Source organism: Physeter macrocephalus, chromosome 11, assembly GCF_002837175.3.
Source record: "Physeter macrocephalus isolate SW-GA chromosome 11, ASM283717v5, whole genome shotgun sequence".
Taxonomy (NCBI): domain Eukaryota; kingdom Metazoa; phylum Chordata; class Mammalia; order Artiodactyla; family Physeteridae; genus Physeter; species Physeter macrocephalus.
In genome coordinates, this window is record NC_041224.1 from 121974255 (window position 1) to 121997402 (window position 23148).

General features: G+C 35.4%; 1 protein-coding gene across 1 annotated transcript in view; it reads right to left on the reverse strand.

Moving 5' to 3' along the window:
• Nucleotides 1-453: 453 nt before the first annotated feature.
• Nucleotides 454-23148, reverse strand: part of SEC23A (SEC23 homolog A, COPII coat complex component) — a 62108-nt gene continuing 39413 nt past the window's right edge. The window contains exons 15-20 of the mRNA XM_007117510.4: nucleotides 19068-19145; nucleotides 16665-16826; nucleotides 14146-14232; nucleotides 12379-12534; nucleotides 10637-10702; nucleotides 454-1864 (exon numbers count right to left, since the gene is read on the reverse strand). Coding sequence (XP_007117572.1) covers nucleotides 1775-1864; nucleotides 10637-10702; nucleotides 12379-12534; nucleotides 14146-14232; nucleotides 16665-16826; nucleotides 19068-19145 — 639 coding nt within the window. The 3' untranslated portion in view covers nucleotides 454-1774. The remainder of the gene's footprint in view (nucleotides 1865-10636; nucleotides 10703-12378; nucleotides 12535-14145; nucleotides 14233-16664; nucleotides 16827-19067; nucleotides 19146-23148) is intronic.

Consider the following 23148-nt stretch of genomic DNA (forward strand, 5'->3'; position numbering starts at 1 on the left):
CTTATCCCTTAAATACAGAGATACTTTAGTACCTTCGGCTGTAACTGATTTAGAAGTAGAGGACGGTTTAGGAGTAAGTAGCAGCTCATCACTCAAGAGAAGAAAAAACAATGCATTCTTAAAGAATATAAGTTAAGGGGCCAGGCAAACTAAACATGTATCATCATCACAAGGATTTTCCTCAGTTCCTTATAGCAAAAACAAATAACTATTCGGGAGATGAAAATGCTCTAAAATTGATTGTGGTTATGGCTACACAACTCCATGAATATTCTAAAAACCATTGAGCTTTATACTTCAAATGGGTGAATTGTGTAATATGTGAATTAAACCTCAATAAAGCTGTTATTTTTTAAAATGAGTAACTTTTTAATCCACTAATATCAGGTTTTATAAATGCTTTAATTTTACATTAGGCTTTTCAGGCTTACTAGGTTTCAAAATAAGCAGGAAAACAGAGAAAAAGTATATTTTATTGGTATTTAGACCTAGCACAGTTCAATTCAAATAAAATGGAACAGAGCAACTTATTTACTCTAATTGAATATAACATATAAACAAATTTTTTTAAGTTTCTGTCTATTTTACCATCAAATGATAGTGTTCATGCAAGTACAATCATGACACTGTCCTTCTGGGCCCATATCATAGCACCACCTTTTATTTGCAGTACTTGATGTAAATTTCATTGTCAAACATATCTGGCTTTAGCAATGTAAACATCTGCTACAAGTAAACTTTAAAAGGTAAAAGTGAATGATACTAATGAATAAATCAAAATAGAACTGAACGTCACATGATAAAATTCAACAGAATATTAGATAATACTGTTTCAATAAGAACTACAACTTAATAAAGTTCACAAAATGGAAGCAAAAACCAAAAGTAGTGTGTAAACTCCCAAAATAGTTTAAAATACTGAAGGATATAATGTAAAATTTACCTCAGTAAAACAAAGGGAAACAACAAAACCATGCAGTGAATACCAAATTTGGTTTAGAAGTTACAAAAGTCCTTTTACTGCAAAGCCTTTCCAAAATGTACTGTGCCAAACTGTTTATTTTCTATCTCCCTTTATAAAAAAAATTATCACTTTTAATCACATAGTTGAGTAGTTTGTAGGAATTTCACATATGTTGTCAACTGTGGAATTATTACCCAAAAAAACTTTCATCTCTATTTTTCAAATGACCAAAAACATTAAATTATCTTCATGAAAATTACCATATATAAAGTCAAATAATTCCTAAACAAATCATCATAAAAATAAATCTGCCTTAACAGAGTAAATACAGAAATAGTGTATACGTAAGTGCTGAAAATCACAGAAAAATATTCAACGAATAGGCAAAAATTCTCACATTTATCATTACTGTTGATGATTTTGTTTACTTTTTGGTTAAAATTAAGAAACAAGTTTTCAAAAGGTCAAGAACATTCAGTGCCACTTTGAATTTGTCTGCAACATACAAATGAGTTATATCTCTGTAGTACAAGGCAGACTTTACTTTTAACATAAGTTATAAAGACCTCAAATTTCTAAAACCAGTTATAATACTGAGGCAAGCAAAACAAATTTGTTCTTATTGCTCTTATATTCTAGCTTAATCTACAAACATGAACATTTTTCCATTTGTTGTCTCAATCCATACTAATACAAAAAGAGTCTAGAGAGATCTCTCTGTTGGTTTCCACAGATTAACTGAAAAAAGGGGAAAAAAAGAAATTGAAATATTATTTCATCTTCTTAAGTGTTCTTAATATGTTTAGCACATCAAGCAGCACTTGACACAGCAAGTTTCTTTAAGTGATCCATAAACACTTGTAAACTAACATCATCTGTGAGAATAGGTGCTCCAGACTCCTAGAGGAAAAGAAAGATATTTTCTATGATTAAAACATAGGAGATGATACCTTAAAGTGTATAAGCAAATGTGTAAAAAAATAGACAAGGAAATCATTTTTTTTTTTTTTTTTGGTGGTATGCGGGCCTTCCCCTGCCGCGGCCTCTCCCGTTGCGGAGCACAGGCTCCGGACGCGCAGGCCCAGCGGCCACGGCCCACGGGCCCAGCCACCCCGCGGCACGCGGGATCCCCCCAGACCGGGGCACGAACCCGGTTCCCCTGCATCGGCAGGCGGACGCGCAACCACCGCGCCACCAGGGAAGCCCAGGAAATCATTTTAAGCAGAATAATGTCTATGCTCCTGTTGTATAATAAAGAATCTGCTGGTCTTTGTCCCAGATTCCTGTCCCAGACTCCTGAGAGGGAAACTACATCCTTAGAATTTCCTGATAGTAGTATCTGTTATTCATGAGCCCCTCAGATCACACCTGAGTTTATGCTATGAGATGAGATGACTCAGGATAGGGACCAGTCACCAGAAAGATCAACCATGTAATTAGATGCCTGGGCTTTAAGAGAGCCTGACCTCCAGGGAGGAAGAGATGCAGGGCTAGAGATTCAATCAATCATGCCTAAGAGAAACAAAAGCAAAAACAATAAAACCACTGGATACCAAAGCCCAGCGGAGCTTCCTGTTTCAGGAATACATCAATGTGCTGCGAGGGTGACGCATCCTGATTCCATGGGAAAAGGGCACAGAAGCTCTGTATCTGGGACCCTCCCAGACCTTGCTGTCTCTTCATTTAGCTGGACCTAACTTGTAACTTTTATACTAAAACTGTAATCATAAATATAGTGCTTTCCTGAGTTCTGTGAGTTGTTCTAGGGAATTACCAAACCTGGGGAGGGGGGTTATGGGAACCGACCCCCCACCCACTCTACCCACCCACTGCCCACGCCACCACCCTCCCTTTCTCACCACCCCCCACACACACGGATTTGTAGACAGTTGGTCAGAAGTGTGGGTAACCTGAGATTCGACTTTCGGCTGGCATCTGAAGTCAGGGCAGTCTCATGGACCATGTCCTTTAACTTTTGGAGTCTGCACTAACCCCATGTGGTCAGAGTCAGATTTGTACCGCAGTTTACCAATTGGCCTTACAATAGCTCCATCCCCAACTTAATCTTTAAAGTCGTAAAGTGTTCATTTGTCTTGAATGTATTGGTGTTTTTAATCACTACTAAGAAATAAGTCTCCCTTATTGCTGCCTGTTTACTAAAATAAAATTCCACCCACACATTTTAGCAGAACCATCAGATGGAAGGAAGAGAATTTATATCATTTTTTAAATAAACTATACTTATATATTTTCATTCAAGTAATTTTAATTGATTTCTGTGGGTTCTAAGTAATTAACAAGGGTTAGGGAAAATTCCTAACTTCTATTTTAATAAAAACTGTGTTGATTACCTTAGTAATCCAATCCACTAATAATGAAATTTTATTGTAGCAAGAAAGTTTTTCTAGAATATTTTATATCAGGATTTTTAAAGTTTTCACCTGATATCTAGTTTCTTATTTATCAGTATATATAAAATATCTAAAACAAGGAAATTAAGTAATTTTCAGAGGATATCAGCAAGTTAGTGGCAAATATGAGCTCTGACTTTATAGCTCTTGTGGTTCTAGGCTGGCATAGCCACAGATATGCCATAACCTCTCCTGAATAATGGAAAATCAATTTTATTATGTGTTTTCATATGTGAATTTATAAGAACTTGAAAAACTTGATAATGAAGGGAGACAACAGCACTAGAATTAAGAGCTGAGTTTGGAGCCACACTGCCAAGCTCACATCCTGGCTCTGCCACTTACTTAACCTCTCTGAATCTTAGTTTCCTCATTTTTAAAATACAGATAATAACAGAACCTATTTCACATGGTTGTTATAATGATTAAATGAGTTAAACTTTGTAAAGCAAATAGAACAATACCTGACACACAGTAGGCATATAACATTATTATTATTATAGCTGAATTTTTTCCATTTTACACATTTTCCACCTCAATTCACCCAATCCCAGATCTATTTCTCCTAGTCAAGACAAAATATATATAGATTTTCTAATTCATATACTGTGATCTTATTTGAAGTGATTAATACTAATGCTCAACTCAATCTTATCAAAAATTTGCAGTTGATTGATCTCAATTTTACAACTGCACTCTTTTTCTCTTTAAAATATATCCAGGATTAAGCAAAAAGTTCCAAGCTTTATATCATTTAGTATATGAAGCACTATAGCAAGAGACCTCCAGCACAGTCACAGAAGCAGTGTTGCAGTGGTGCCCTCTTCAGGCCATCAGTGGATAATACTTAACACTGGGTACTTGATTTCTGACAAAAGGAAAACTAAGGTATTAAATTCCATAATTTTTAGTAAAATGCTTGGCTACCATGTTAACTCCCTAAATTTCAATCATCAATTTAGCTTAATGGTTAAAAATTCTGATTCTGGGGTTAGAATGACCTAGGTTCAAATCCAGACCCTGTCACAGTTTAGCTGTGTGATTTTGAGGTAAGTTAACTTAACCTATATAAGCCTCAATTTCCTCTTTTGAAAAATAGGATTAATAGTACTCACCTCACAGGAGTGTTTTAACAAATATAATTGTATGAAAATCTTAGCATAATGACTAAAACACAGTACAGATTCAGCTTATTAGCTATTATCTATAAAATATTAACATAATTTCTCTTACAAAAATCATAGGTCAAAAAAGACATTAGGGCTCTTGGTTTCTTTCTTACTTCTAATTAACATATTTATTTAATTTTGACATTTCAAACAGCATTACAGGAAAGGGAAGTTTTCAAATATAACAAAATATAAAGACTGAGAAACACTGATTTAAATATGTCAGACCAAAATTTCATTGTTTTTAGACACATGAACAAGTTTAATACAAATGAAAGATTTTTCAAATAGTTTGGAACCAATCTGAGAAAAAGAAATGTTCTAAGTAAAATCCTATAGAAATTTTTTTGTTTTGTTTTTGTAAGAATCTATTCATAGAAGATAGGATCAAATGTCAGCTTCCCCCAAAGGTGTAACTGTAACTAATTCCTAAATTTTGCTAAATCAAATGCATTTCTGGGGGCCTTCCCTGGCAGTCCAGTGGTTAAGACTTAGCACTTCCAATGCAGGGGGAGCAGGTTCGATCCCTGCTTGGGGAACTAAGACCCCACATGATGTGCAGTGTGCAGTGGCCAAAAAATTACAAAAATTTTTAAAGTGCATTCCTGGAAAAGATGATTGTATTTTCTAAAATGCAATAATGAGAAGAAACCCAAACTGTCTTCAACTGCCTCTCTGAGGAAAACACTTTATAAAAAATCTAAGGAGAGACAGACCTGATAACAATGTAATTAAAACCACCATATAGTATAAGGACATAATTTAACTTAATGACTGTAAATATTTAAACAACTTTTTATCAAATCAATAAAAAGAATTCATTTAATAACAAGTAAGTACACTTAAGTTTCTCCAAAGGTGATGGCTTTCAAAATTGAGTACTGAATAGATGAATGGGTGGATGGATAAACAAATGAGTGAATCAGATAAACAATATGCATGTTTGTTCCTTTGCCTGGGATTTCCTTCTCCATCATATTCACCCAATGAAATAATCTCCGTCTTTCAGGGTCTGGCTTAAGTATTAGGGCTCTTGTTTATGTCTCTAATGCCCCTACTTCCAGGCAGTAATAATTAAACTTCAGTTTAAAATAGGTTTTCTTTCCTATCTTAAATATCTTTAGAGAGACATTTTTTCCAGTGATAACAAGGAAAACTAATAACTAATATTTACTGAGTATTACTGGGCATATCAAGTATGTGTCATCAAACTCTATAACAGACAAGGAAGAGAAGGCATAGGAAGTTTAGTAACCTGCAGAGTTTTCAATTACCAGCCCAGAATGATGCCTCTCCATGTTTAACAGCTCAACAAGTTCTTTACTTTATATCTTCCATCTACATCTCCATGTTGTAATTTAAACCTCCCAAAACAAGGAAGAAGCCATTATTTCCATGAACTAAACCGTACTTTTTTAATGCAGAAATTCAGCCACAAAGAGATAGGTTTTATTTGGTCTTCATAATGTGAGCTCACAACATTTTGTTAATTGAATTATGTGTATGGCAACAATCATCTGGAGGGGAGGAACACTACCCCCTTTAGAAAAGGATTTGTGTACCCTCCCCACAAACCCTAGTCGACCATAGCCCGCTGCCCCCAGGTATTGCTTTTTGACACTGAGAGTCAAGTTTTCTTATATGCAGCCAGCTTCACTCATTTGTTCACCTGGTCCCTAGGGGCACGTGATATGTGACCCCTGACAAGTACTATTTTAAAGTATCCTTCAATCCTTTAACCTCCCCTTCATATTGATTATTCACCATTTCCATTAACTCTATTTATTGGTGCTACTTTTCTATATTCTTGTAATTTTCTTTTCTTAAATAAGTTCTTCTTAAGTTGTGGGATCCAGAACCAAAACCAATACTCAGTTAACTAGAGTTAAGTATAATGGAAAGGCTGATTCATGGTACATCCTGTACTCCAAACTTTCACATCACAGTACTATTTGGCTTTTTGTTCCCCCAGCAACTGAGAGAGGGTGAGGGGTGATATTGAGAGTCTATACGTATATGTATTATACGGGCACAAATTTTTCTCACATGTGCTATGTGTACCCTTTGAACACCTTCCAAGAGTAAGTTCCTTTCTTTGCTATAAAAAACTCCTCACCTTTCAGGACTTTTAGACTGTGAATTCAATTTATTTATCTATATCACGAAGGCTTCTTAACTCCTAAAGCATCTCTCTGTTCTCCTGTCCAGATCTATTATAGTCAATATATGCTATGTTTAAGGTACTGTGGAAAGTCAAAGATGAAAATGACACAGTTATCACCCTTAAGTAATTTATAATCTAACAGGAGAAATAAGTGCCATCAGAAATAGATGAAAAAAGGGGGCGGGGATGAAGCGCCAGGGATATTACACAATATCCAGTCATGCAATCACAGAAAAGGTTTCATGGAGTCAGTAAACTTTGCACTGAGGCTTGAGGAATGGCTATGATGTGTTACAAGTGGTGATAGGGACAAGTCACATGCTCAGTGTATTCACAGTGGAGTAAGAAGTCCAGTTTGGCTAAAAAGACTAAAGAGTAGCTAAAAGTGGACAACACTATTTGAAGCATACCATAAAGGACCCTCAATAGCAATACAGAACTTCTATGTAACTTAGTAGGGGGTTATTAAAGATTTCTAGGCAGTGCTTTGACTTAGAACTGCTTTAGGGAAACCACTCTGGGCAGTGCCAAAATGGAGGAAAAGGCTGAAGCACCAAGAGCAGGTAATTCCAACAGTCTATGTGAATAGTAACAAGGTTTTGACTTCGATTAGTGACAAGGAAAGGAGGGAATGGACAGGGAAAATAAGTCAGTAATTAGGGGCAGAAGGGAGAAGATGTAAATGACTAAAGTTCCAAGCCTTGGGAATTGAGAGAACAGTGGGGCCCTCTATAAAAATAGGAAAGTCAGTCAGTACAAGATAGTGTGAAAGAGTTCAAGTTGGGGCATGCTGCTTATGAAATGTCTACAGAAAACTCAAGTGCTGTGCAGCAAGCAGTTACAGAAATTCCAGTCTATAGGTCACTGTGAAGCCAAACCAAAGAAGGAGATTTACAAGTTAGCCTCAGATGAAAGATGAAGCCATAGGAGTGGATACAATCACCCAGAGAAACAGTGAATGTACAGAATTCAAGGCAAACTTTTGAGGCACCTCTATATTCAAAGGAAAAGGTCCTTAATCCCAATTACTGCTTTGTTTCTCTTCTAACCAGCCTGGACCCCATAGTCAGTTATCTAACATCGCTCTCAATTATTCTACTCCCTTTGCTGTGTCCATCTTTCTTATCTCCAGTCCTAAATTAGCCCCAATGCAATGTCTGAATTACAAAGCACGGCTACAGAACATTACAGAAGCATGCTCAAGAAACTGTTAGTAAATAAAATGGACCCTCACCATGCTGTAAAAGTCTTTTATTCATCTTCTGTTGCTTTCTTATATTCCCTATAGCTGTTTTTGATCTTTTCTATTTTCTAGTCCTTAACCCCAGCATTTCTCTCTCTTAGCAAATAATCTTTTACTGAAAAGAAACAGGCTTATCCAATGTGAGTTTTCTCTCCACCTCAAAATCTTTCTCTGTCTTCACCCTTCTTCTCATCCTTTGCTTTTGCAGAAAGAAATGTCCTGCCTCCTTACCAATGCTTAACCATTATACAATGCGTGTGATCACACTGTCTTCTTTTGAGGATCTTAACATCTGTACACTGTTCTTTTGTGTCTCCCCTACATTAGCTCCTTACACTTGGTCCACAAATAAATTCTGTGCCCTTACTCTAATAACAATCATCCTACTCTTCACTCAGGCTAAATTTGCAAAAGAATCATTTACACACACACACACACACACACACACACACATACACACACAAAGAATCATTTACACTTACGACCTCCACTTCTTTACCACCTACTAATTCCTTACAATCTATCTGCTACTCAACCACTATATTAAAACTGCTTACCGAGGGCCAAAAATAACCTCCTAGTCATCAAATCAAGTGTCTGCAGCACCTCAATATTTGCTACTCCCTTCTTCCTTCTGTAACGTCCTCCCTCATCATTTAGGATGTGGTATTCTTCTCATTTTCCTTCCACTTCTCTGATTATTTATAAAATATTCCTACCACTTGTACTTCCTCAAGGTTTTATCTCATCCTTGCTTTGCCTCTCTATTCTCTCCTTGGACAAGAATTTACTGTGATGACTTTAAGTATCACTTGTCTATGAATCCTTGCCCTGATCACCAAACCCAAATTCTCAACAATCTGCTCAATTTGGGCATCTAGATGGTATCTCAAACTCAAAGTCTAAACCCAAACATTTTCAGGAATTCCCTGGTGGTCCAGTAGTGAGGACTCTGCACTCTCACTGCCATGGGACAGGATTCAATCCCTGGTCAGGGAACTAAGATCCCACAAACAATGCGGCAAAAAAATAAAATCAAACATAAAATAAAAAATAAATAAAATCAAACATTTTCTTTCTACCCTCCCACTTCCTGGCACATGTTCTCCTCAGTTACCCAGGCTCAAAACCCCATTTACCTTGTTCTCCCTCAACTATTTATTTTTCAGAAATTCAAACCTAGAGAAAAGTACAATGAACGAACACCCACATACTCTAAACATAAAATCACCAATTAACATTTGCCACATTTTCTTTATGTTTCTATATATTTTTCCTTTTCTTTTTCTTCTTGTTAAATAATTTCTGCAAGTTGAAGACATCATGATATTTTACCCCCAACACTTCAGGATATATCTCTCAAGATCGAGGACAATCTCCTACATAACCACAACACCATTACCACACTCAAGAAATTTAATAATATTATACTAGTATCTGACATATAGTCCACATTCAAATATCACAAATCATCCCAATTATGTTCTTTATAAGCTGTTCACTCTCTCTAATCCAGAATTCAGTCAGAATTCACATTTTGCATACAGCTGTCTTGCCCTGGAGTAAGTTTTACTTTCCTGCAACTTCTAATCAAATCTCACTGAGTCTACTTTTGAAACATTGCTCAAATCTACTCTTTTTCACCATCTCATCTTCTTTCCCTCTCACTTGGATTACTACGATAGATACAGTTTCAACCTACGCACTGCTCCCAATTAATCTTAAGATTCGACTGTATTATCTAAGACTCAAATTTGCCCCTCTGTACAAAAACCTTCAATAACATTCCATTACTTAACCAAATAAAGACTCAGCTCCTCAGTCCTCAGCCTGGCATTCAAGAGCCTCCACAATCTGGCTGCACAATATATTGCCAATTTATAGTTCTACTATTCATCCCTACATGTACCCTTTACCTTACTCCATACTGTCTTCTACCTAGAATTCCCTTCCTCATACAATTTCTACTTACTAGATTAATAACCACTCTAAAAGGAAATGTCTCTTTTTCTGAGCTCTATTCTGACACCCTCTCCTGCTGCCACCATGTGACCTCTTCCACTCCTCCTCATCTATCCCCCTATAATACTTTAAATCTTCCTAAAAGCATATAGCCCACTCCGCCTTGTACTTTAACTACTTAGGTATGTATTTTATTTCTAATACTAGACTACAAGCTCTTCAAAGGCAGGGATGATCACTGTGGATCTTAAAGTACCAATATAGAGTCATGAAGATTGGAACACTTGATAAATGTTGATATATTGTATCAAGAGGTAGGACTTCCACCAAATTAAAATATATTAATAATGATTTCCAGGTTTCCAGCCTCTCCTGCTCAACCACAGTCCCTGACCACTCCCAGCTTACGGTGGCCTTTTATGGTTCATAGCCTAGCATTAAGCTTGAATCATCACCTCCTATCTCATATTCTACACTTTATTGCTTTTTGTCTCAAGGGTAAAGTGTTAAGCTTGAAATATGAAGGGGTTCTATCTATTTGATATAATCACTTTTTTATTTTCTGTGGTGCCACCAAATGCTAATTCTATTTTCGACTCTTATTTTTTTATTACTTTTCCAACAGAAATTACCACATACATAGGAAAAAATGTAGCTTTCACTAAAATAACAAACTATAATAACACAAAGAAATAATTTCCAACATCTGCTATTTACACTTACCTGTCCCCAGGCATACATATTATTATGAGTCTGTGAAGGGTTGACTTTCGAAAGCAGGAAACGTGCCTTAAAAGCAAAGAAGAAATAACACTATCCATCAAAAATAGATTTGGTCAATATAGGCTAAACAAATGTATTATACCATCTAAACTCAATTTTATTTAATATGTTTCGGTCAAATTAACTTTATTAAAATGCAACTTTAAAAAAATGAACTAAATTTTGAAATATATAGGCCACTATATGTTACACATAAATAATAAATGTAACCTCTTCTCACCAAATCATACATACATAATAACATTCATAGTAACAAATACAAATTGTTGAGTCCAAAACTCAGCATATAAAGATTATGTCTGCAACAATTATGGCAAGGTTACTGTGACATTTACCAAATACCTGGTCTGAAACGTCATCAGAGGTTGGAAGTCCCCAAAAATGATAAAAATAAAAACCATGAAAACCTATACATGTTCTTTTAAACAATGACTCTCAAACTTTTTTAAACTGTAGGCTATTCCATGAGAGCACTTACCCAACATTTTACCCATCTATCCATTATGCCTTATCATCATTAAATAATAACCAGAATAAAAGAGGAAGACAGCACTACATGCGGTAAAACATCAATGAGAGAACCAGTCATAAATTATTATTATATGTTGGAAGAACAAGGACAGTCCTGTCTTTTGAAATTTAGTACCATATAAAATCTTTTTCTACTCTAAAAGTAGAAACACAAGAGCACTGGCTCAAGAGTCAGAATGTCTGGATTCAAATCCCAGTTCCTCCATTTACTATGTTTCCTTGGCCACAAGGAAACATAGTATTTATTATCTGTAAAATGGAGATAACAATAGGATTGCTATGAGAATCAAATGAGAGAAGGTATGTAAAGTGCTAACTATCAGCTTTGCATTCTCAATACAGGGTAGCTTCTATTATAGTAAAACCCTAATAATAATTGCTATCATTTCTGAATAATAGTTACTGATATTTATTACCTACTATGTAATATTGTGCTAGGCACTAGGGATACATTAATAAACAAAGCAACATCTGTGCTTTTAAGGAACAAGTGGAACAAACTTATAATAATCTATAATTAATTTATATAACTCTAATAAGAATTACAAGAGAGCAGTAAAAGTGTTTTAAGAGTGTATGTTAAGGGGTCCTAACTGAGTCTTCTGTAAGGCCCAAAAGGGCTACGTGTATATGTACATGTATCTTATTTAATCCTCATAATTCTAAAAATTACACACCTTTTTACAATGCCATAATGCTTTCCTATTATATTTCCTAGAAAATTGAAATGATAGAATGAGGAAAACAGAAAAACATTATGTTACCACAAACTTCATATTCATAGACTTTACCAGTAAGTAAACAGATTTAAGAAAAGTACACTAAATTATTTCCCAAGTTGTTCATATCTTCTTGCTCAACTAAAGCTTGCATACCACCATAATGCCATCCTGGCTCTTTACTAGAGCTGGGCTGGAGGAAGAAGATGGGATAAACCACCAGCTTTAGACAGCTAGTCAACAATCTTACTGCTCTGCTCTCAAAGCTAAAGCAAAAAGCAAGCATACCTTCCCCTGGAAACCATCTGCCCATCTCCTTCCTTTTTCATGTGCCTGGTGAAGCAGTCTATTCAAATTAACGTCAGAAGGCAAGGAGGATCAACTCGTAAAACCAGCAACAAACAAACACACAAACAAATTAACAGTACTTACCTGACTGCCCCCATGTTCCGTGTCAATGTATCTCGGCATTGGAAACCTGGAGTGAAGGATCTCCTGTGCATCATCCACTGGGGCTTGCAGAAGGTGGCGGAAATTTTCATATTCTGGCATGTCCTGGTATCCCGACTTACGCCACTGAGCTATGGTCTAATTTTACAACAGTTAAAAAATTATGACTTTTTTTCTTGCCTAACCAAAAACTTTAAGAGAAGATTTTTTTTTCAAATGAAGCAATCTTCAGAAAATAAGAAAATTATAGAACATTATCCTATTTATTTTTTTTAAGTTACAAATTTTTTTAAGTTACAAATGCTAATTTCAGTATTCTTGAGTAAATAGATGCAAAATTAGGATATTTCTTCTCCTTTAAAAGTAAAAAGAAATAATAATTCAGCCAGAAAAATTGTAAAACATTATACTTATATTAATGTTAGCTAAAAGCTATCTACCTAAGTTTATGATAAATAAGGGGGATTTTCACTACAGAAGATTTCCCAGAGACTTCAAAATTAATGACCTACTATTATGAAGTCTGTACCAATGGAGTTACATTCTCCCAAGATACATAAACATAAAAACTTTAATAATAATAGCAATAATATTATAAAAATAATATACTTATAAAAGAGCATCTGAATCAATTCTTTTACTAAGGAAAATGACTCCAAAAACCATTTAATTAAATTACCCATAAATTTAAAACTGTTTTGATTTCTAAGTTAACTGAATCAATCAATGTATACTCTATATTGCTTTATATCTCCATATTTAACAGAGGAACAGTCATCTGCATTTCTGATTTCTCATTTAAGTACATTAATGAGCTATTTGAAGAAACAAAAGTATGAAAAGACAAAAGATACAAGCAAAAAACCTAGCTCTGTCATATCACAGGCATTATTCTTAAAAGGTAAACAGCACTAGTAACTGGTATCAATTAAAAATAATAATCAATAGGTCTTTAAAAGTTCTGGATAATATCACTTAAAGTAATATTTTGAATAAGGTCTTCACCATTACAGTGCAAATCTAAAATCATTTACAATTAAAATACTGGAAAAATATATCTGCTGAAGTTACTAGAATACTAGACTATAAGCTTGAGTGTAGGTTTGTGAAAAAAAGAGATCTGTATCTCTCAAAGAATCTAGATTTCAGAGCTTTCTTATACAGAGGAAGCACTTAAATACTGGCTGAATGAATAAATGCAGGAATGAACAGAGTTATGCTAAATACCTAGATTAAAGTTTAACTGCTACTCAAATATTCTGCCGTTTTCATTTACCATTCCAATTAACTGAAGTTATAAATTTTAATTAATTTGTGCTTTAAATGAGTTTTTAAGATCAAGTGAAATATTTTTTTAAATACTTCATGTGGAATACTACTTAAATGGTTACATGAAATAATGAAAAGGAAAGCCCACCTACTGACAAAGGCTGACTTTTCCCCTCTCAATGTCTTCAGGTAAAACCCAAAAGTATGATATGCTAACACTCTTACTTTCACAACTATGCTTTGTATAAAATCCATTTCTCCAATTATGTGTGGACAAACAGACAAAATAACCACAGATGGGTCAACTGCAAATTAAGTCTAAAAACTTGTAGAAGGAAGAATCACATTTTACACATATCTTATAAAAGTGGAAATAAAGCTTATCATAGAGGAAACACTAGTCATACAGTAAAGGGGGGAAAGCTTCTATGAATAAAAAGACTTTACTGGACCTACGTGCTTAGCTTTATGGACTCTTACCTCACCATGATAAATCAAAATCTGGAAAAATGTGTCCATGAGGAGAATACGATCTGCAAGAATGCTGCTGCTATCAAGAAGAACCGGCTGACATGAAGAAAAACAATGAAAGAGGAAGCAGGAAAAAATAATTAAAAACATAAAATTGATCTTTCTAGGATATTTTAAATTTTTAAATTTATTACCTTATTACATAAAACCTCTTGGTATGAATTCTCAAAGTATATTTCAATTTAACTTTCTGAGGAATCTCTAAACTGAAGTAACAATTGAAAAATAGAGTCCAGTCAAGAGGAAAGAGTCCTAACTGATGGTGGCACCACTGAGTGAGAGGGGAAAGGCTTGGGACAGAACAAATTTGGAAATGGAAAAATAGTACAGAACATGAAATAGAAGGAAGTGGCCTGAACTTGGGTATCACATGCATAAAGATGGTAATTAAAGCTATATGGTGAGACTGCACCACTTAGAGAAAGGGAAACTAGAGAAGAAGTCAGAGATTGAGCCCGGGGCACGCCAACACTTAGAGGTCGGAAAGGGAGAAACCAGCAGGGAGAGACTCAGAAGGAACAGGCAGTGAAGAGGAGGAAAACCAGTAGGTGTTGTAGATGTCAAAGAAGCCTAGAGCAAGAGGTTTTCAAGGAGAATCCTCAAGGTAAATATTGTTGAGAGTTCCGGCAAGATGAAGGCTTTGGTGACCTTGATAAGAGTTGTTTCAGTATAATTTTGGGACAAGAGGAGTTCCCTGGTTGCCTAGTGGTGAGCATCCTGAACTTTCACTGCTGTGGCCTGGGTTCAATCCCTGGTCAGGAAACTGAGATCCCTCAAGCTGCACGGCGCGGCCAAATTAAAAAAATAAAAAATAAAAAAATTAGGGACAAGACTAATATAGAAATTGGTTTTGTTTGACTAATATAGGTTGAGAAGAGAATGTGACGTGGAACATATAGACAAATAACTTTCTGCATTTAGCTGTGACTGGGACCAGAGAAATGTGGTGGCAATTAGAGAAAATGTGAAGTCCAGGGGCTTTTTGTTTAACATGAGTGCTATTAAGGTTTCTATGTTCATGAGAATGATCCTGATGAGAGAAAGTGATGATGCAGAAGAGAAAGAGGATAACTTCAAAAGTAAAGTCTTAAGAAATGAAGCTAATGGGATTCATGGATTAAACAGAGAGTTTGAAATTTGATAGGAGTAGGCAGTGGGATTCCAGTTTTCTTCTAAACAGTTTTCTACATTTTCCAGATGTCTACAACTTACATATATTACTATGATAATAAGAAAAAAAGTTACTTCTAAAAACTTTTTTCCTGATTCAAAGAACTACAAGACCAAATATAGACCAACATATTAAAAATGCATTTTCTAGAAAAGTAGAAACTATGACAAATTAGTTAAAAAATTATAGTAACAAAATACAACATTTTAGGGGACTTCCCTGGTGGCACAGTGGCTAAGAATCCACCTGCCAATGCAGGGGACACAGGCTCGAGCCCTGGTCCGGGAAGATCCCACATGCCGCGGAACAACTAAGCCCATGCACCACAACTACTGAGCCTGTGCTCTAGAGCCCGTGAGCCACAACTACTAAGTCTGCGTGACACAACTACTGAAGCCCAGGTGCCTAGAACCTGTGCTCCGCAACAAGAGAAGCCACTGCAATGAGAAGCCTGCGCACCACAACGAAGAGTAGCCCCCGCTCTCCACAACTAGAGAAAGCCTGGGTGCAGCGACAAAGACCCAAAGCAGCCAAAAACAAATAAATAATTTTTTTAAAAAATACAACATTTTACCCACTATTTTTTACAAAACAGTGAATAAAGGCATTATTAGAGATCATTAATCAGTAGATATTATAAATATTCTCTTTATAATAAACCTTCCTAAAGTATTATTTTCAAATATAGTCACTACATACTTTTAAGTAGTGAAACAGATAATTTTAACCTTAGAACGGAAAAACTCTTTATTTAATAATAGGTTAAAATAAGTGTGACAGTTTGCTAAGAAGGCAAAATGGATGACTTTATCACTTTTTAAAGTATATCTTTAAAATCAACTGTATCTTATGTTCCAAAAAGACTACAGGAGAATGAGACTGTATTAAAACAAGAAGTTCTGTTTAGACAGAATGCCCTAATTGTCAGACACTAAACTCTGGAATACAGTTTCTAGAATCATCACTACCTCTAGACATTGTTAAAGACATAAGAATAATCATGAGCCCCATAGGATTTAATCAACTGAACGACTAGACAAAATGATCTTTAAAAAGTCTCTTCTACCTCATTGTTGTTTTATTTTTTAATGATTTCCTAATACAGCCTAGCATTGTATATAGCATATAGTAAGCACTCATAAATATTTTAAGTGAATATATGAATAACTTAAGATAACTACACTTGAATTAAATTCTTGTATTTAATAACTATATTTCAAGAAAAACCTAGTTGTTTTATTTTTTTAATAGCACACATCACAGTAACAAAACCAATTTCTTTTTCTGCCCCTCTTACCTCTGGTGGTCCACTAAAAGAATATGCATACAGAATAGGCTGAATCATGATTAGAGACTGGGTCAAATCTTGACGCATAAAATGGTGACGATAATATGAACTCTCGTCAGGACTATTGTTAAAAACTTGCAAGAAAGGAGATCTTCTTAAATGAAACATAAACTATAAGATAAAACATGTGAGATAGCTTTTACTGATTTTACTATTACAGCAGAAGTTTACTACTACAAAAGCATTTGATTACAACCATTAACACAATAAAACAACACCTTACAATAAGAACATTCTAAATTGTATTTCTCAGAAAGAATCTTATTCATGATATTTATCAGTTACTTAAAAATATAATTCAACAACAACTTAAAAATTAAAGCAAAAAAGGTGACTCAAAAGGAGAACAAGAATAGGGACAAGAACCCCTTGCTCAGATCTAAGTTATGAGACTGATGCTAGGTGACACATTAGCAGCAACCTTTGTTTTTATTCTTCATCTCTCTGTCCACATCTCTGAGCTTTTTTATTTCTATTCATTACCACCACCAAAAGACTCTAAGAGAACATAAAAATAGATTAACAGACAGATCCCCAAAACTGCACTGGTTTAAAAAAAAAAGGACTTGTACATACCCACTTATTTCTTAATATTTAAGGTCTCCTTTATCCTTAAGAAACATTCTCTAGACTTTGTTTCATAATTTCTTTCTCCTTTCATTTTCTCCCCTTCTACCTACTCCGCATGTGAAAGAGATCAAAAAGGGGGTGAATTAGGCCTGGATGAAGGACAGCTACACTGTCCTTTGACACCAGCGGTCTTTGATATAATCAATAGGATCAGCTCCAAAATACTCCCATTTGTCTTTTAGTTACTTCTCTCAACTTCTTTCAGCCCTCAGGTCTCAAGTGCCTACATGCTGCCCTGCCTGGGACTCATTCCACAGCTCTCTCCCAACACATGCCACTCATTGAAATTCTTATTCCTGTTCCTTTTTTCAGTGATCCATAATTCATTGAGAGGTTCTCTCATCCCTTACCACTTCAATCATTCTTGTTTACTTACAAAAATGTATAATTGGTAAATCTGGGGGTAAATATTTTATAAATGAAGACCTCCCTTAGATTTAGTTTAGGTCACCTTTTAGAAGATCATAAGCCTTTGAAAACCCAAAGAAAAAAGCACTTCTGGGTCCTCTGGCTCTCTACTTTCAATGAGAGGAAAAGATGGCATGCCCCGATCTCTTGGAAGATCCAAAAGCCCAAAGACAAGGCTTGGAGAGGGAGAGAAGAGAAAGTAAGGAAAGTGTGGAGAATTTAGTCAAATACTTAGACTAATGCCCTCAATTCCCTTTCCTATTAGTTTCTCTATGAAGATGAGGCCTGAGAATTCCCAAAACACAAAGGGTTGCCTCCCTTAAGACAAATAGACCCTGCCTTTTCCTAGCTCCCCAAAACCTCAACCAGTGATTTAGGAAAGTCTCCCCGTATAAACATGGAGCTTCTAGGTTACAGATCACTAAAAGATTTTCAAAAAATAAGTATAGCTCTTATACTTCAACTTAATAAAGTTGAAGCTTTAAACAAATTTTTTGTGAGCAAAAATCTGAATTTCCACATCTCAATATTAATCATCCTTCCAGTCTGAGCTAAAACAAAATACTACCTCTTCTATAAAGATATATCAAATCATCCATTTGGAAGGATTCTTTAAAGTTTCCTTTAAATGTTATATATCTCTCATAGTATTTCTCACTTTCTTTTCTGTGTTGTTTATGTATATTTCATATCTCACCCTTCAGAATGACAGCTCCTTGAAAGTAGGATCCATGTCAGCCATCTTTATTCTCCTAAATTCCTTGCACATAGTATATATGCAGTTGAATAAATATTATCTCTATTACTCATCATATAAACAACCTAGACTTTTAAAACTATCTATCAAAACAACAGATAGACTCCACTACCCAAGTGGAAAAGGTTCTGTAAGATAAATCAAATTAGCTTCTTTTCTATTTATCTGGGATGTCCCCATAAAGTTGTTCTCAGGCAATGAGACCATGCTATAAGACTAGCTGATTTGTAAAATTACTTCCTTTTGGTACTACTGTAATTAGTTAGATCCCTTATATCAGATGGAAAGCTAATCTGCTTCACACCTAATTCTACTCCACAGTAGGGTTCCAGTGTAAATTTCTACTCAACACAAATAAATGCTATCTGCAAGGCCATCATAAAAATACTACATAATTTTCACTAGCTATTCAAGCATAATACTAATTTCTTAGCTATCTCAAAACTTAAAACCTAATCAAAAGACTAACCCTATAAAATGAGTAATAAAAGACAACAGGAAAAGTGAAACCCAATGCTACTGTCAACACTAAGAACACGGACCTTTTATCTACTTACCTGTGGATAAAGGGAGAAAGTTTCTGAAAATCTGAAGGAACTTGGATCATCTTTGTGATACTCTCCAAATTTCTGACACTAAATAAAATAAAACATGTTAGTAATATATTCCCTGGCACAGAGCTAAAACTTTGTCTATGCATACTCTATTTTTTTGAATGTTTGTCACTTTTAATTCAGCAACTCTGAACAATCATAAACAATTCTGTTTAAAAAAAGAATTTCCAAATCTGTTCTGTATGATAACACACAAAATTGCTTGGGACACAAATTAAAGAGAGCAAATATGTCCCATCAGCTGCATACTCTATTTTTAAAGTTATTACTCTTTAGGAGGCAAGATACTTGATATAGGATAAAACTGGAATATTACTTATAGACTTACCAAGAGAATGATTACAACCACAGACATAAACTTGAATTTTGGAAACAAATAATACATTGCTCCAATGCAAAACAACTCATCTTAAAATGTTTGAATTTTTTTAAACTAAGTGTCTCTGATAGCAAATAAAGAGCTCTTGGATGATGGCCAGAAGAGCTCAACAGGCACCCCCTAAGACTCTACCTAAAAAAGACAATAGTCTACTGACAGAAAGATGCACTATCAAAATACCATAGTGGCTCCAAAGGCAAATTGATGGTATAAAATTGGGTACACTGGAAACAAGACCAAAAAGAAAGAATTGTTGAAGAAAATCAAGATCAACAGGTAAACCGGTAAAGAAATGCAAAGGCAGAAGGTGGAAGGAAATCAAGGAGACACATACTCTAGCAACAGAGAAGTAAACCCTCTATGATAATGTGACAAAAAGCATCTAAATAACTGAGATAATCCACATGAGAAAGTGCTTAGCACAATGACTGACACTAAGCACTCAATAAATGTTAGTTTCCTCTCATTCTTGAGCAAAGTCTCTGACCTGAAAAGTTTTTATAGTACTTATGTAACTGGTCTACTTCCTGGCAACATTTATCAGTCCTTGAATATGATCAAGGGCAAAAATAATAAGCAAAAAATAACAAAAGGTTCACTGCTGCAAGTAGTACAGGACTTTTACAGCCTAAAATGTTCAACTAAATAATTTATGTAGTTATCTGTGCCTTAAAGAGCACATACAAAGGCCTAATTGGTTTGATCACATTTTTTGGCTTCTAGGAAAAATCATTTCAGAACCACAGTTATCCAAAGGATAGAAAAGGTATAGTTGTAGCACTAATCCTCAGAAAAATAGATCTTGGTATGTGGGAATAAGAATATTTCTGTCTTCAAAGCCCCCTAATAACACTTCACTGACGAAACTTATAGATTTGGATAATAATCTTCACTGTCCAGTATGAAAGCCACTAGCTATGATGCAATTTAAATTATTTAAATTGTATTAAAATCCAGTTCCTCAGTTGCACTAGCCATATTTCAAGTGCTCAAGAGCCACATGTGGGTAGTAGTTCCATAATGGACAGTGCCGAACACAGAACATTTCCACCACTGTAGAAAGTTCTCTTGGACAGTGCTGATCTAGAATATCAAATACAATGAAAAGATTTTGTGGAAAAGCCAGTATGTCACACATTATCTGATGTGATTATAAATAAGACTGGTAACTTTTTCATATGTTTATTGGTCACTTGCATTCCTTCTTTTGCTAATTCCTTGCTCATCACTTTGCTCATCTTTTGCCCAAATACTACTGATTTGTAACAGCTCTTGTACATGAAAATTTTCACATTCTGTCATACATATAACAAATGTTGGCATGAAATTCTGCTAATAGTATTTTTACCACACAGACTTTTGTCTCATTTTAATGCAATAATATCTTTTAATATTTTTATTTAATGGCTCCTGATTTTACCTTTCATGTTTAAAATCCTTCTGCATCCAGAGGTTAAATACATATTAACTTATTTTTTGATAAATATCATCTATACTCTACCAAAGATAACAATATAAATTTTGTATAATATACACATACATAAATTTCTAATCTTTGGGTTACTTCTTAAAATTTTTTTGAACATTTATCAAATGCCCCAGCATTAATTACTGGAATCATGAGGAGTAGTCCTTATTTACAACCCAACCAAAACACTAATACAAATGAGAAAAAAGATTGAAGCATAAAGGATGTATATCAAAGATCCACCATTCGAGTTATTTAGAAGTAATAAGATTGGGCAGATAAAGCATCAGTAATACAATTTTCTGGAGGAAAATAACAACACTTGCAAGAAGTTTAGTCATGTCTTCAATTCAGCAATTAGTTATGCATAAAGCCATCCACATAAATGGGCCCAAAGGGTCAAAGCATAACCTCTATAAGTAAATGGTAATGACAAAAGTGGTCTTCCTTAAAAACAGCACAACTGAAGTGCCTGGTCCCACTAGTATAGCAAGAAGAAAACCTAGCTGTGATAAAATTTGCATGGAAAGCCCCAAGAGTCTTAAACAAGAGAGATTTCCTGGGAATGAAATTTCCTGAGAAATGATTTCCTGAGAGACAAACTGTTCATCCATCGTAGCTAGCAGCACAGCTGAAGGGAGTAGTTAGTGGGTAAACCAAAGGTCAAAGATGAAAAAAATCAAATAGTAATTTTAAGTTATACGAAGATGTCATTCAGTAGAAAAGGTCAGGAGCCAAAAAGGTAAGGAACAGATCCATGAAGCCAGACACAAGATGGACCCAAACAAGAGTCTGAGAATGGAAGCAGCATATATCATGTGTTGATACCGATATCTTAAGTGATTCTGACCAAGGAGAATGAAAGCTTATATTAAAGCTGTCAGAAGCAAATATGGTACCAGCACCAATCTGCCCATATGATGCTCATTAGCTACAAAATAGTTTTTTAAAAGATGTTTATTTCTGTTTTTTTCTTCAATTTTATCTATTTTAATTGGGGTATAGTGGCTTTACAATGTTGTTAGTTTCTGCTGTACAACAAAGTGAATCAGCTATATGTATACATATATCTCCTCCCTCCTAGATCTCCCTCCCACCCTGCCGCCATCCCACCCATCTAGGTCACCACAGAGCACTGAGCTGAGCTCCCTGCGCTATACAGCAGGTTCCCACTAGCTTATTTTTAATTAAATTGACTCTTAGTCATCAAGAAAAAAAAGAAAACAATTATGTTCACTATACCAAATTGATGCAAAGAAGTTTGTTAGCATAATTTCACAGGTTTTTCATTAGGAAAAAAATTAGAAAAGTGTAGTACCTAAGAGGTATTAATCCTTTCTCTGTTTGTGTTGCTATCATTGTTATAGCTGAAAATTCAGCAATAGGGAATCAGTACAAAAAATGAGGCTAGGGACTTCCCTGGTGGCGCAGTGGTTAGGAATCTGCCCGCCAATGCAGGGGACATGGGTTCGATCTCTAGTCCGGGAAGTTCCCACATGCCACGGAGCAACTAAGCCTCTGCACCACAACTACTGAGCCTGTGCTCTGGAGCCTGAAAGCCACAACTACTGAGCCCACGAGCCGCAACTACTGAAGCCCACGCACTCTAGAGCCCATGCTACACAATGAGAGAAGCCACCACAATGAGAAGCTCGCGCCCCACAACGAAGAGTAGCCCCCGCTCTCCGCAACTAGAGAAAGCCTGCACACAGCAACGAAGACCCAACACAGTCAAAAATAAATAAAATTTTAAAAAACTAAAAAATGAGGTTACACTATGTTAGCTACTTAGAATAGCTTCTATAACTAAGGTTCATCTGTCATCACCTGAAACTTCACTTCAATTGTACACTAATTTGATTCAACCAATTAAAGAAAAGAATGTAGGGCTTCCCTGGTGGCACAGTGGTTGAGAGTCCGCCTGCCGATGCAGGGGACACGGGTTCGTGCCGCGAACCACAAAAAAAAAAAAAAAAAAAAAAAAAAAAAAAAAAAAAAGAATGTAAAAACCATATTCCCACCACTTTTACCATTTATTAGTCACTAGGGTTTCTATAAGAAACTGTGATTTTTTTTTTTTTTTTTTTTTTTTGGGGGTACGGGGGGCCTCCCCCCTTGTGGCCTCTCCCGCTGCGGAGCACAGGCTCCGGACGCACAGGCTCAGCGGCCATGGCTCA